The 15,930-nt window shown below is 40.9% G+C and overlaps 1 protein-coding gene across 3 annotated transcripts in view; it reads right to left on the reverse strand.

The window, feature by feature from the left end:
* Positions 1-1,124: 1,124 nt before the first annotated feature.
* Positions 1,125-15,930, reverse strand: part of SEPHS1 (selenophosphate synthetase 1) — a 28,105-nt gene continuing 13,299 nt past the window's right edge. For 2 of the 3 annotated variants that reach the window (XM_045029134.1, XM_045029118.1), the window contains exons 4-9: positions 14,820-14,927; positions 13,643-13,797; positions 12,643-12,733; positions 9,600-9,699; positions 6,830-7,042; positions 1,125-2,421 (exon numbers count right to left, since the gene is read on the reverse strand). In XM_045029134.1, the coding sequence (XP_044885069.1) occupies positions 2,207-2,421; positions 6,830-7,042; positions 9,600-9,699; positions 12,643-12,733; positions 13,643-13,797; positions 14,820-14,927 (882 nt within the window). In that variant the 3' untranslated portion in view covers positions 1,125-2,206. The remainder of the gene's footprint in view (positions 2,422-6,829; positions 7,043-9,599; positions 9,700-12,642; positions 12,734-13,642; positions 13,798-14,819; positions 14,928-15,930) is intronic. The other variant, XM_045029125.1, reaches the window with a different exon arrangement.

The following is a 15,930-nucleotide window of genomic DNA, read 5'->3' on the forward strand; positions in this document are numbered from 1 at the left end:
CACTGATTTCATCTGAAGTTGTGGGTGGTCAGCACTGCAGAAAATGTTGACTTTTTGGGGTCAGATTTTGGGTGCCTTGGGTCTGATTTCACAAATGCTGAGCACCCACAGCTCCCATTCACGTCAGTGGAAGTTATGCTCTTCTTCGGAGGTTGAGGCAGTGGGGGGAACAAGACCAAAGTTTTCTGAAGTAGCCACTAAAGGCCTGATCCTGCTACCATTGACATCAATGGGATTTTTGCTAAAGATTCAATAGAAACAAGACCAGACCTTTAAGCATCTGCTGGATGAACAAGCCAGGTTCATCTCTAATGATTATGGGAACTCTTATTTAAGATTCTTAGTTTACAACCCTTGATATTCTTGAGGGTAGCTCCTGGACACATTTCTTGCAATAACAATCTCCAATTTGATTCCTTCCCAGCCTGAATTTCAATCAGTTAATGAGACCCAGTGGGTGAGGTAGTACCTTTTGGTCAAATAAAAGATATTACCTCACCCACCTTGTGTCTCTAATATCCTGGGACCAACATGGCTACAACACTCCATAAAACAATCTGGCAAACACATTTAAAGCAATTGGTTCAGCAAAATACACTGAATTCTATTCAGCAAGAGAGCAGTATAGGGTGCAAGTCTCACTCTTTTTGGAAGGTGATAGAGCACAGCTAAACTAAGCATATGCAGGGCTCTTCCTCCTGGTATAATTATTAGTAGTGTTCCTTACCCTAGGGTACAATTACACAGCCTAACCCATTGTTGGGGAAGGCAGATAAGCTTTTAGATAAACAGCATGATGCATTCCTTCCACTGTTAAATGGAATCTCATTTGGGTGTTTTACAACACAGAGTTAACTGCTGATTTATGGATAAAAGGATTAAAAAGCATCCCGGAGTTTATGCTTCTTAATAAAAAGAATTAGACACTTTTAGATAATCAACTCATCACACTACTTTGATATCACAAGAGATGTCAAGCTGGATGGAACAACTATCACAACCTACCTATTAGGGCAAGAACAAGTTTTAATAATTCCACTTTTAAAAAAATGCAGGTAGGATGTTTTCCATCCCTGTAGTTGTAAGTACAAATCAAAAAACGTCATGCGCTTGTACAAGAGCAATAAAAAAAATTAAATATTTATTTGAATAACAAGCTTAAGTTCAAGCTGCAAAGTTGGCAATGTAGATTTTAAACACAGATCACAGAAGCGTTCACAAAAGGTATTTGAGCAAAGAACAAAAATACTAAAAATATACTAAACAGCTGCTGATTTTAAAGAAACAAAAAAAGGGCTTTAATCACTATACAAAATGTAAAATGTATTAAACACTACCATCCACAGAACAGAGGTTTGTTTTTAAAGTGATTATATTTAAAAATTATTTGTGTAGTTAATTATATAGTGAATTGTAAATGAATATTATACAGAAAACTCCTTTTGGTCTGCAATTCCTTTGTTGCACTATAGCACATCCAATCACATTGCAAAACTGAGCAATTATTATTTTTTCCTTACTATCAATAAAGAAAACAATTATTGATAATACAGTAAATATTGTCAGGTCTACAAATAATGAAATTAAAATTTATCCTTCAACTATGAAGTGCTTTCCATGCAAAGTTAGCACTTGCTTGTTTAACAGAGTGTGCTACCAAGCAATGTCCAGGGTTGTAGATGCTGTCGAGTAAAACTAAACTTTACAAATCAAAGACTGAATGTAATCATGCAACCCTCTTACTACTTGAGTATACCCACTGTGTCACCTATCAATTTACTGCCTTTCTAGAATATCATTCAAGGCATCCAAAATTAGACAATGATAAATATACATATAATGAAAGGACACACATTGCTATTTGACACTACTACTGGTAATGTCTGTGCTACGTGAAAGCACCTTTAAAAAGAGCCTATGCGGCAAGAGATAAGTGTCTAAAGATTCAAAATGAATCAACAGTATTGGATAACAATATAATTCTCAACTCAGAAGCTGCCTCAAGATTAGGTGCATCTTCAGTTAATGTAACAGGAAAAAAAGGCAATGGATTTTATTTTATTAATTGTATCCACTCAAACTGACCTAAGGCCATCAGATGTGCAGACACAATGAAGTTTTTCTTTCTTTTTACAGTTCTTTAAATTGTAGGATGATAAAGGAATAGATCTATTTAAAAACAAAACAAATAGCTATTTTATCTAGATTAAGAAGTGGCACCAGGTGTTGGGTTCACATTTTGAGTGGCCACTTGTGGTGCAACTTCAATGATTCGTGGTTTATCTATTATTCTGGCAGTACGATTGCCCTTCTCTACAATCCCAATAATCCATGCTTGGTGACCCTCGCCATATTTCGGAGATTTGATCTCGGCGCAGAAACGTGCTGCCTGTTCACGTGGTAAACAGATAAGGAGACCTCCTGCAAAGAAAAAGGATCAGCACATTAACTTTTGGTTGCATTTCAACATCAAAACATTTAGAACCTTACCCTGCAGCCCCTATTCAGGCAAACTCTTCTTGGTTTCGTAGGTTCTCTGACAGAATAAGGACAGCAGAAGATGATTTGGTGGAGGCCTTTCTGCTGTCACTGTAAACATGAAACTTACTATAACCATAAATTTAACAAATAATGTGTAACCAAATAAGCACTGCAAAAGTTAGTGAAAAAGCAACATGCTAAGGACAACAAAAGATATATTGACAAAGAGTCATGTGGCACCTTATAGACTAACAGAAGTACTGGAGCATAATACATGAATTGGAGCATGAATACCCACAAAAGCTTATGCTCCAATACTTCTGTTAGTCTATAAGGTGCCACAGGACTCTTTGTCATGTTTTACAGATCCAGACTAACATGGCTACCCCTCTGATAAAAGATATATTGAAACACAACAAAGGCATTGCAAAACTATAACAAATATTGCAACTCACCTGTACTACAAATTCACATATAATCATTATGATTAATAAAGGGCCCTATTCTGATACCCTGACTCCCATGTGCATAGCACCTTAATCCTCAAATAGTTCTACTGAGTTCACTGGAACCTCTCAGAGAGTAAGGTGCTGTTCAAGGTGAGTAAAGGTGTCAGAATGTGACCCAAAGTTGTGTGTAGGTCTGACCCTACAAGTCTTGCTCAGTTAGTCTCTCTGATTTTAGTAGGGCTGCTTATGTGAATAGCGTTTTCAAATATACAGTCTTCTCCACAAAACTCTCTCCCACATGCTCATTATTGATTGAAAATAATATTGTTTGCTAATGGAAGCAGCATATTTAACATTCACTTAGGAAAAATAGGAATACTGTGGTATTTCTTCAATACATTTCTTCCAACTATTACTTGCAAGACCATCCTTTTTCAGGGCATTGAAAGGTACTGGAATGGATTTTTGGAGATATGGGTTCTTCCTGTGGGACCTTGGGCAGGATCATTAATCTCTCTGCACCTGTTTCTTATGTGTAAAAATCTGAAAATATTTCCCACCTCAGAGTGCTGTTGTGAAGACAAATCTAATAGTGTATGTGAAATGATCAGACACTATGGCAATAAGTGCCATAAAAAAAATCTGTAAATAAGTTGATTTTACTAAGCAAACCTCACAGCACCCTGATGGTAGGAAAGAGACATATAGGAACTGATATGTTAAAACAACTACCACATTCAATACATAGCAATCTCACACAACTGTCTGGTACAGAAAATGGATAGTCCCTGAAGAATTTAGCCAGGGCACTCTTACTCTTATGAGAAGTGCCACAGTATCTTAAGTGACCAGAAATAGTAAAGACTTTGGGTCTTGCATCTAATCTAGGATGGCACATCCAGCAGCACAGTGCCCACTATCATCATAGCAGGTCACTGATTTAGAAGAGACTCTGGGAGAAGAGCACCATCTACTGAGTCACCCACAAAAATTCCAGCAGTACACAGGAGTTTCTTTGAGCTCTTGTAAAAGTGTGCCAATCCTACTCATCTTGTAAAATCGTATAGATCACAGCTTACAGGGGTATTGCTGCAGGCTACTAGCATGCCATAGACTTTAGATTTTTTTTGTGCATACTGAGCATCTTCATGTACAACATGCTCTTCCCATATGGGCAAGAAGAGAAAGAAATTACATGAAACAGAAACGATCTTTAATTTAAGGCTGCAGAAGAAACAGTTTTTCAACAGTAATGGTAATTAAAAAGTAATATATATAAACATTGTTTCTAGGTGCTATGTGGACTCACTATGTCTGCTATGCATGAAAACACCTACATCTCCCAGGCATTTGAAGATATTCACTCCCCTGTGCCAATCTTTAATCAAAAGCAACAAAAGCAGAAAGGCAAAAAAAAAAAAAAATGTGCAAACTACTCCAAACATAATGGGCCAAATTAGCCCCTGGGGGAAGCAAGTGCTATTCCCATGGAAGTCTCTGGTTCAGATTCAACAGTGACTTCACTGGTGATGCAAATGGGTCAGAGAATAAGTTTAAATAATAAAACAACATAACTTGCATTTGGCATTCAGTGAACAACTTGCAAACCAATTAGACAAAAGGGAGGAGTGGTGGGAAGTATAGCAGGACAAATGATTAATAAAGGTGCAAGGAAGTAACCTGCGCTCATCAATTTTCCCACTCAGCCCCTCCTGTTAGTCGCCTATCCTGCTATCGTATGCCAATGATAAATCTGCCTTATGATCTTTAGAAATAGAGATGTCATGAGTTGAGGCTATTTGCAAGTTTCCACTGAAAACAGTTCTCATCTGAACACCACGACCCCATGTGCTGGCCAGGTATACATCACTAACTCCTAATGTAGAGTCTACTATTTGTTATTAAAGTCTTGTCACCCTGACACTGGTATTGGTGGATACTCAAGAAACAACAGTTAGGAGTGCTTTCCATCATTTGCTGTACTCTGCTACAAAAATCTGTTTGCAAAATATGAAGCTACAGATGTAATATTTCAGGAAATTTAAGAAAACAATGGGTAACTGCTCCAATTATCCTATAAGTAAATACAGGATATGCTATAAATATCCATAAAATCCAAGTCACATGTTCTGTAACACCTGTCAAATCCAAGTCCATAAATATCTGTAAAACTGGCGAGAGGTATTCAAGCAACATCCATCCACATCTACACTGATTGTAAATAATTGTGGAGAAGCCAATTGAAAGGAATTCACAGAGTTTAAAAGACACACCTTCCTTATGAATCATCTAATTTGTTTTCCAGAGTTTCATCTTTTCTAGGAAAAGACAGTGCTGGCCCAAGGTGTGGGATGGACAGCCCTGAGACTGAAGTGCTCTATTCACAGAGCAGGGATAGCACAAGGGCCAGGATATACCAGTGCAAGTTTCTGTCCAGTGCTATACTACAGCCTCTCACTCATGAGGGAAGTGCCTCAAAGAGTAAGGTAGTTCAGTCTCCATTCCCAGGCAGTGTTTGGCCTCTCTGCAACTGCTAACTAAGGTGGCAATTAGTCCCACTTGAGGTGGTGTTTGTTATGCAGATATCTGTCCACCAAGAATGGGACTGACTAGCAAACACATTCATGTAAGTCCCCAGACAGCCACCACATAATATTTTTCATCTGTACTGACTGGGTCTGAACTCTTGGAAGGGACCATATTCCACATCCTAAGCATCTGAGCCATAAAGTCTCCCCAGAACAGAGCTTCTCATTAATCAATTATGGCTAAAGAACAATTGACCATATTACAGTAAGTTGCATATTCACTAGGGGAAAGTTTATAGCTCTCATTGCGATACCTCTTTCCAGATCTTCAGACTACGTTTTGCTTTCAGGGGCCCTCTTTCTGCAGAGAACTTGAATAATACTTTTGAAGAGAGGAGAGAAAGACAAGAGATGCAGAGGTTGAAGAGGAGAGGAAACAAAAAGTGAAGAGTGTGAGTAAAGAAACAAGGGGAGACCAAGAGGAAAAATGAGGTAGCGAGAGAAACTTCAAGGAGAAGAACAGAGCTCTTATTCTGAGAGGCTGTATGGCCAGGGAATTAACAAGATACGGAGCTGTTTACCTCCTGGTCTCCAGTTCAAATGCACCTCTAGGAGGTAGTGACGAACAGTTGTTGCCACCTGATGGCTGTTTAGAGGCTTATGTGAAATGAATTTGGTTTTATCAGCTTAATTTCTAATAGATGAATGCAAATATGACAAAATCATCACTACAATCCGCATCTTACTTGACAGTCTCTAGAGAGACTAAGTATTGAATGGGTCTTAGAGACTGAATTCCTTCCTCAATACTAGCAATAGTATCTCCAGGTCAGGTTTGCGACACAGTCACAGGACAGTGGGGGAGAAACCTGCACTGTTGATGCTTGTGCTAGATAGAGTGACGGCTTCAGTCTCTGGGGTTGGCAATCCAGTACTAAAATTAATACACAGATTTATAAAAGAAAAATACAAAATACATATTTGATGGACAATAGCATTGCAGGCAGTGTTACTTTTGAGAAAATGCAGTGCTAGCTATGTACATATTCAAATATTCACTGATCTGTAATTAATATGTTAAAAGAAATAAGAATTTGAAGAAATTCAGAACCAATCACTAATTGTAAATACTAAATGTTTCAGATATTCCCCACAAGAGGTTTTAAAAATACAGTACTTCATAAGGGAGGAGAGAGGCACATTCAAAATAGCTTGGTGGTTTGTTCACAGGCTGAAAAAGTTAATTGTGAGCAGCTATATGGCTAACACTCTTACTAGCCTGGTAACACCATTTAGAACTTAACACATGGTGTCTGTAGCTACACCTTTGGAATAATGTGAAATTCTGAAGGGAAAAAATAAGTCACTCACCTGATGTCTCAGGACAGGTCCCATGCATGAGGCCAAACATATTGCCACATGCTTTGCTAACTGCAGCCATCTTGGCTAGGACAGGAAGGTTATGGATAACGAAGGACACCTCATTTCGCTGTTGTTTGGCTAGGTTCTGTGCATGCCCCAGGATTCCAAATCCTGTGATATCTGTAGCTGCGTGTGCATTGAAAGTGTGCATGAGTCCAGCAGCTTGACAAGAAAAAATAAACAGGGAAAGTAACATTTATAGAGTATGACAGAGACAATTAAAATGCTGTTACAGATCTTTAAAATAAATATCTAACCTCCCTGCTCTAACAGAAACCATCAAGCTTCAAATCTTTCAGTGGAAAAGTCAATTAAAACATAGGGACAACAGAAATTCACAGGTACTGAGCAGATTCCCTTTAAATATTTGATTTGACAGTGTTTTTTTCAGTGTAATTAAATACAGCAAAATATAATTTTTAATTACATGATATTTATGAGCATGTTATATAAAATGTGCTAATGGTACCAGATCCAAGTTTCCCCAACGTTTGGGGATGAAGGGTGTTGAGTGCCCCGGGTTTTGGCTTGGCCCATTAGCTGTAAAGTTGAGATTCAGATTGAATTGGTTGGTTGGTTTCAAAATTTACTTCAGAACTTTTAACAGGAGGCCTGCACGTTGCATTCCGAGGGCTTAGAGAAGAGAGCATGTACAGGTCAGACAGTAGAGACAGACAAGCAGAGCCAACTCCATAATGTTCCAGCCTCCCCACCTAGGCATTCACGGAATCCTTGGGCATTTGTAATTGCCAAGCTCCTGGCCTGTAGAAAGGAACTCCCACGTGCAGGACAATAGCTTTAGTTAAGAGCATTTAAATGCTGTTGAAGGTGACCTACAAAGGGGAGCGAGAAAAATGTTTTGCCCTTTTTAAGCACTTTCTGATGCATGAACAAGGTTTGAGAGGGGTTTTTTACATTAGAAATCCAGGTCATCTAGTCTATTTTTTCCTGGAATGGGAGGGCAAGTACCAGGGAAGTAAAATCTGAGAAAGTGAGAGAAGAGATTTTTAAGCATTCCAGCATCCTCAACTAAAGCTTAAAAAACTCCCATATTCAGTTCTATCCCCCTCCAAAAAGATGTCCAACAAAAAATAGGGACACGCCGCTTGCTGTTTCTATGGTAAAAAGCAAAAAAAAGCCCCAAACACTAAAGGAAAGAATTGACCCATCACTTTTTCCAGCTGGAAAAAGGGAGGGGGAGGGGACGGGGAAGCAAGAAAATGAGAAGGGGGAGAGAGGTTGGCACGAGGGAAGAAGATCCTGAAACAAAATTTTGAATTAAAAATAAATGAAAAATATCATTTATTTGAAAAGTTTTTGTGAAAATTAAATTTAAAGTTTTGACCACCCCTACTTTCAGGGCTTCATTAGGCATCACAGAGGGGAAAAAAACAAACAAACCAGCAGCAGCACAGACCCCAATTTCCCTTTAAAATATTCTCTAACTCAGAGGTTCTCAATCTTTTTCTTTCTGAGGCCACCCCAATGTTCTATAAAAATTCCAGGGTCCAGCCGGTGGTGATGGTGGTGATAGGGGGAGCGGAAGAGACAGACAGATGGGGGGGGGATGGAGGAGGGGAGGGCTCCTTGTGTAGAAGTATAATTTGACTTCCATATTGCAGGAGCAAGGCCTGGTGGGGCTTGGACCAGCGGTGCCTGGCAGGGCTCGGGGAAGAGAGTGCCACCTCCACCCCCAGCCTGTCTGGGTGGGGGGAGAGAGGGGATGGGACACAATCAAAAATTATAAACTCGGGGACTCGGAGGGGGGAATGCTAGCTCAAAAAGTTTGAAAACAGCTCAGGGTGCAGGCAGGGGGTAGCTAGGGGCTGTGTGCAATGAGGGCTGTTGGTAGCTAGGGGCTGTATGTGGGCAAGGGGGTAGCTGAGGGTGCAGGGAGAAGGGTAGTTAAGGGCTGTGTGCCAAGAGGGCCCCCCCTGCATTCGCTGCTCCCCGAGAGCTCTGCCAGCCCCGGAGCCAGGTACCTCTGCCTCGGCAGCTCTTACTGGCTGCGTGAACAGTCAAATTGGGCTGGGAGCAGAGGAGCAGCTGCAATCCCAGATACCAGCAGCAGAAGATGGGGGAACACCGCGGCTGCCCACTCCATGACTCCAGCCAGAGCAGCAGTTGCCCTGCATTGCTCGGTTCCAGCTTCCAGCCTCCACTCTGGCCATGGGGCAGACCCTTAGGGGTCTGGGGGACAGGAGGAGGTGGGGGGGTGGAGCTGACCCCAGGACTGCCCCACTCTGCATAAGGGACTGCAGTTTGGGGGAGCAACACCCCTCGTGCTCCTCCAACTTCGCCCATGGGCTTGGGGCTTCAGCCCTGCGGTGGGGGGGGGGGGGGGGAGAGAGGATCACCAGGGCTCCAGGATTCATCCCAGCACCTCTGGGCTTTAGCCCTGCGGGAAGCGCTGGAGCTTGGACCCCCTGAAACAGCTCAGAGCCCCCAACAGGACCACAGAACCCCAATTGAGAACTGCTGCTCTAACTCGCATGTTATTTACTTCACTCACCCAGAAAACATTTATCTCAAGCACCATTTGTGCCTTTGCTATATAATTAACAGGGGTCTTTTTAATCTTGCTTCATGAACATTGAACAGATTAAAGATGAGAGGCTGTGCTGTTGTAGCTTATTTCCCCACAGCAGACAGCAGAAATTAAACGTGGAAAGCAAACCCCAAAACCTCCAGACCTCTAGGGCATTCTCATTCTTCATACCTGTTCTGTTGAGCCTTGCCATGTTCATCATTGCCTCCTGGTATGCTAACTCCACATCTTCTTGAGTTACCACTAGCTTTATTTTATTCCATTTTTCTGGCTATTTGGTGGGAGGAGAGACATGATTTAGTTAGTTTATTTTCTTAGTTGTGTGGATATGTGTTTTAAAATGCATTCAAATTTATGCAACTTTAATCCAGGATGTACTTCCACTTCTTGAATGTTTAGTTTAATTTTTAAAGGGCTAACATTTTAAAGTCAATGATATTTTACTACTATGTCTTTACGTTTGCAGAAATATAAAACAAGTTTCTCCATTTATATTTGATCACTCTGTTGTGCCTAGATATTGCAGTTCATAGGGCATTGTATTTAAAGATTTATTAGATACAACATTTAAGTGCTGTACACATTTTACACTGCCCTCTGTGGGCAGATGCAGTAGGGTAATCTATCCTCTAAATACCTCCCTCTGACAGAACGCATGCAGGATTAAAAGAGATGCACCTTACAACATGCCCCAACATCTAGCAAACCAAGGCACTTTTGGACAAAGAAAGGGAATAATTGCACAGCTGGGAACTCTCCACCAAGAAGCCTGGGCCACCAGTACCCAAGAGTTCAACCTTCAGGACTGAGAGCAAGAGTTTCAAATGATCTTTCCTTGTTCCCTCAGTTCTGAGCACTGTAGGGGAGAGCATGCTCTCACTAAGCAAGCTGGGATCATATCATCCTGTAAGGTTCACCTCCATTTTAAAAAGTTACCTTCCTTTTTCCAAACGTTTTCACAGATTTACTCCACATTCCATCCCTTTCTAACATCATGTGCTAACAACTTGTATTTATATAGTGCCTTTCATCCCAAATAATCCCAAAACTTTTCGTGGAAGGATACTCAATAAACAGAGATAACTTAATTCATTACTGGAAATAATGCTACATCTAGATTAACAGTTGATTTGTTTCAAACAGTTCAGAGCAACACTACAAAGATTGGAAGTGAAAAACGTATGCAATGAAAAACCAAGGGAGAGAATTGGAATAGATGAAAATATAATTATCCAAGCTGGAATCTGGTCAGGACACTGCGATTAACACTCTTATAAGAAGATCTATACAATCATTAATAATCACTAGTGGACATTGGTATTAACCAATATCTGAAGGAGAGTACTTTCAGTAGCACAGTTACCTCTACCATCAGGCTGGAGCACTGGTTTGGTAATGACTCAAGAGAATTCCACCTACCAATATTATCATCATCACCCCTTTCTGTAGCACACAGTTTCATTTGTAAATTCTCCCAATCAGATACTGACCCATCTTAGATATCTGCAAGTCAGAGCAATCCCACTCCATGCTCTTCAATCTTTGCTCCACTCCCTGCGACTACACAACTGAAGGAGGAAGATGTGAGCTGCAGATCTTCCCTGCATCATTTCCTATCTTCAACTCTCACTAAAATCTTCCTTTTCATTTTTGCCTATGAATGACACAAAGCCCACTCATATTTCCTAATACAGCATCCTTCCACTTTATTATCCCTATAGCTATAGTCTGCAAGAGCCTTCCATTACTTCTTTTCCACATTTAATGTTTTAGCTCACTTTTTGCTCTGTAATCAAGCTCATATTCAAGCTTTCCTTTCTTCCCTGTACAAAAGTTGCTGTACCATGCAGTCTCTCTTCAAAGCATTTTCTGGTACAAAGAATCTATTTATATAATATAAAGTAATACCCCTTTAGAAGCTTTATATATAGATAAATATGATGGGTAATCTCTGTTTTCTCTTCTTTTTAAAAAAAGAAAACAAAAATGGTGGTGCAACCTCAACAGAATTTTTCTTTTGCTCACAATTAAAGATATACATTGATTTCCTTTCTGCCTCTGTTTTTCACAGCAGAAAAGTGCTTTGGTTGACAGTCAAGAAAAATTAGAAGTACTTGAAATATGTGGCACTTCAGAATAGCCTTCATTTGTGAGTCTGTATGTCAGTGAAACATGTCAATAAGTGAGATTGTGGTCAGAAAAGAGACCATAAAAAGGTCATCTTCTGTTTCATGTTTATTTCCCACCAATAACTTTCACATTAGGTATTTTCTCTCAGGCCCCGCATCCTGAGATCTAATTGGCACGGGTGGGACTCTGCAGATTGCAAGATCAGACCTTAGATCTTCTTTTACAAAGTTAAAGAGAAAAAAAGTGTTTTTTCTAGCTGCCCATTCTTCAGACTCAACCTAGGCTCCATGGGGAGGAGGGAGGGGAGGAAATCAAGCAAGTTTCCCTCCCCCCTTTTGCTAACAACAGAGATTCTGGAATTAGAATTCATCTAGCAATTTAGTGGCTGACACTCCAGGCAAATTAGATATCGGCTCACTCTTCTGCCAGTCTATTGGCTCTGCAGTCCCCAGAACAGTAATAACACATCTTTTTAAAATGCAAACTAAGCAGTGGTAATTCTGAAGACGTACAGTGAGAGCCAAATCACAAACAGATGCCAATTTTACAATCACTTTTCAGCTCAGCAGCTATACGTTTGCCTTAAGTAACACATTGAAATATTTCCATGTACATAGTGCAACTATAGATATTTTCTTAAACTCCAAGTGTAAGAGATGGACTGTAGAGCTATTTCCATGTACCCATATACAGAAAGTCCATGAACACTGGGTGAAATCCTGGCCCTACTGAAGTCAATGGGGCCAGTATTTCACCCAGGATGTCAAGTCCTTGCTTTGTTCATTGACAGGCGTCCAGATCCATTTTTTTGTTGTTAATAATCTTGTTTAGTACAGTAGTGCCTAAGGACCAACAAAAAAAATGGACCCCCTTATGCTAGGCACTGAACAAAGAGTAGCAGACAGCCCCTCCCTGGAAGAACTTGTAATCTAAACACAAAAGGCAGACACAGGGTGTGGGGAAAGGGATAAGACAGCAATCCTCTTAAATACTACTTAAACTAGTGAGCATTCCCGTTTCAAAATGTCGTGTCCCTTCACGCAATATCACAGACCCTTCACCCCATGCTAAGCAGTTTACTCACAATATCTAGCCATTGGTGGACAGCTACAGCCACTTGCGTTCCCAAGGGTTTAGTCAACACAAGCACATCTCCTGGCACTGCATTGTCTGGCCTGCAAACAAAGTGTTCCCATATTAATTACGAAGTGAAATGTACACTTGAATAGGAGTATTAGGTTGGAAATATTTCCACAATACCATACATTCCATTGCACTTAAAAGACATGTACAACTTAGAAAAACCCTATATAATTACCCTGTGGATTTCATTGTTACAGGATATTATTGAGGCAGAGAGCTTATGAATGTATTTAAAAGGAGATAAGATCTTCATATTAAGGACAGTGCCTTCAGTTGCATAAGATCATGCATTTTTCTATTAAGTTGTTGGGTACATTAGGACAGAAGAAACAAAGGACAAGTTTGCCTTGAATTATGAGGACTGATAACATGAATCACCAGCTGTGGCCAGGGGGAAATTCCTTCTTATGGTATAATACTCCACACAGGGAAGGGTTGATGCCTTCCTCCATAGCATTCAACATTGGCTAACATTGAATACGAGGTAAAATAGCCTGAAAGCTGTAAGCACAGCAGTGGTGTGTCATTTCTTGTGTTCTTAACTATCATTAATATGGTACTTCAGATACCATTAAAAAAAAAAAAAAAAAAGAGCATCCTAACCAGTTTTTAGAAGCCAGGCTATCCATCCCCAACTATCATTCAGATCTAAAGGTTCCAAAACTTAAATCCGCCTCTTGAAGGAGCATATATGAGCACAATGTTTCATTTCTGATACTGTACATTTTTGAAAAAGCAAACCAGTGCAAGAAAGATGTTGGCAGCAATCCAGATATCTCTAAGGTATCCATCACAAGGGTACCCAAATGCTGAGAAAATACATCTTTATTCATCAGGAGAAATTAAAATAAAGAACATGATACAGTATTAAAAAGGAAGATACACCTTTATTTAACCCTTTGATATGGCACCATGCGATTTTGTTCAGTGATTTAACTTACATTATAAATTCATTAGGCTGACAGACTGTAGTGGCCACTCCTCCTAAAACAATCCAAGGATTTAACACTGTTTGGCCACCAGTCACAGATGTTCCTGCCTCTTCTGCTGCATCTTTGAAACCCTGGATAATTAGAGGCATCACTTTGTCCCTTTCCTACAGATCAAAGTACAGAGGTCAGAGTTTCATATAAGCAGTGTCTACTCATTTCACAACTGGATCAGGGTATTAGAAACTCAATCCAGCTCCCACTGAAGTCCAGGGCAAGATTCTCACTCAGCAGAAGCTGGATCAAGCCCTAAAAACAGTTAGCCTCCAGCAACTGACATTCCATACAGTACTGTCATGGTTTCACAGCTCCTTGTAAAATGTTGAAGGAACATCCCCAAAAGGTCACACAGGAGCTAAAAAAGCTGGGACATGAACCAAGGATCGCATAGATCCAAGTCTCTGCTCCTTATGGACCACAGAAAATTCTGAAAATTCAGAACAACATCCTGCTGTTTAATCTGGGGCAGCCCACAGGATGTTAGTGCCATAGGGGATAGTTGAATTTGGCCCATGGCCCCTGAAAAAGAGATTGCTCTCTATTCTCTGTTTCCCACTATCCCACCCAGCTGAGCAACCCACAGGGTCCCAGGTCATTTCTTCCTTCAAGAGAGCAGCTCTTTTTCTGCTCTGCCATCTGCCACAGGTGCTGGTGTTTTCCAAAAATCCACCTCACTTTCTTTGGCACCCGATCAGTAGTGCTTCAAAGGAAGCATTATATCAGCTGGTACAAAAGACCCCAGGGAGAACCTATACAAGTTCTTATACCACACCTATCAACATGGTATTCAAGAGCTGTCTCAGGCCCCTACTGTGGAGGGCTGAGCAGGAACAGGGACACCATTTGGGAGAAGACAACTAAAGTACTGGCAGAAAAAGCGCAGCCAGAGAAGAGCTGTTCAGGACCAGCCTGTCGGCAAGCAAACACAGAAATCCTATCAATATGCAAGTGACTGATTCTTAGGTGTAGCATCCTATGAGACCACCCACCGAGTCCCTTTTTTAAAAGGCCCAACACTTTGAGGAAAAAAACATTAACATGTGTACTGCAAAGCTAAATGATCAGTTAGGGTAACACACTGTGGGAGGTTTGGGTTCATTTGTTTCACAGTAATCATCATGGACCTTACCCTATCTGTCATTTTATTACTGATCCCAAGGAGCATCAACATGTTGTCACATTCTGTGACCCCCATAGCATAAAGGTCACTTAGGACATTGGCACAGGCTATACGTCCCTGCAAAGAAACAAAGACAAAAAAATCCAGATCAACATTTCCATATGTTCAGATAATACTTCACATGAATAGGACAGTCCTAGTCTTTAACATATGTTTATACTCTGAGGTTGTAAAACTGGCATGTTCTCACTCCACAGACCTGCCCCCTGCCTCTACTCTAAATCAGAGCTTCTCTCTATAATGATAATGAGTCCAGTTCTGAACTGGCTTAAACCGTACTTCCACTGAAGTCAATGAAGCTATAATATGCCAATTTACATCAGCTGAGGATCTAGCCCCGTAAGTTTATATTGCTTTCCACTTCTGTTAGCCCTCCAGAACCAGCATAGCTATGAGACAGCAAGTTGGATTCCAATCCTTATTTTACATTATCTCAGAATTGTTTACTAAGCCCTGGTCTACACACAGCCCCAGTTCGAACTAGGGTACGCGAATTCAGCTACGTGAATAACGTAGCTGAATTCGAACTACCCTAGTTCGAATGACTTACCGTCCAGACGCCGCGGAAGCGAACTCCGCGGCTCCAAGGTCGACTCCGGCAACTCCTCCTGCCGCGGTGGAGTACCGGAGTCGACCGCGGCGCTTCCGGAGTTCGAACTATCGCGTCTAGATCAGACACGATAGTTCGAACTCCGAGAAGTCGAACTTGCCGCGTCGACCCGGCGGGTAAGTATAGACGTGGCCTAAGTTCCCATCAGTTATACCTGTGCAAAACTACTGATGGGAATGCAGAGATATCACTCAGGACATAATGCAGTTATGCAGACATAATTGAAGGCCTATTTAGTTTTTGTCAGACTGTTAAGAGCAGAGAGGAGATAGCAAGCACTCCTTGATGAGGGAACAGAGCTGAAGACACTGAGATCTCTGATGAAGAACATGCCCAGTAGGAAGGGATGTCAAAACAAAACCAACCAACCAAACCCACATCATCATCCAAATTCTGTTCTCAATTACATTGGTGTAGGTCTGGGGTACCTCCACAGGCTTTAATAAAGTA

This window comes from Mauremys mutica, chromosome 1 (assembly GCF_020497125.1).
Source record: "Mauremys mutica isolate MM-2020 ecotype Southern chromosome 1, ASM2049712v1, whole genome shotgun sequence".
NCBI lineage: Eukaryota > Metazoa > Chordata > Testudines > Geoemydidae > Mauremys > Mauremys mutica.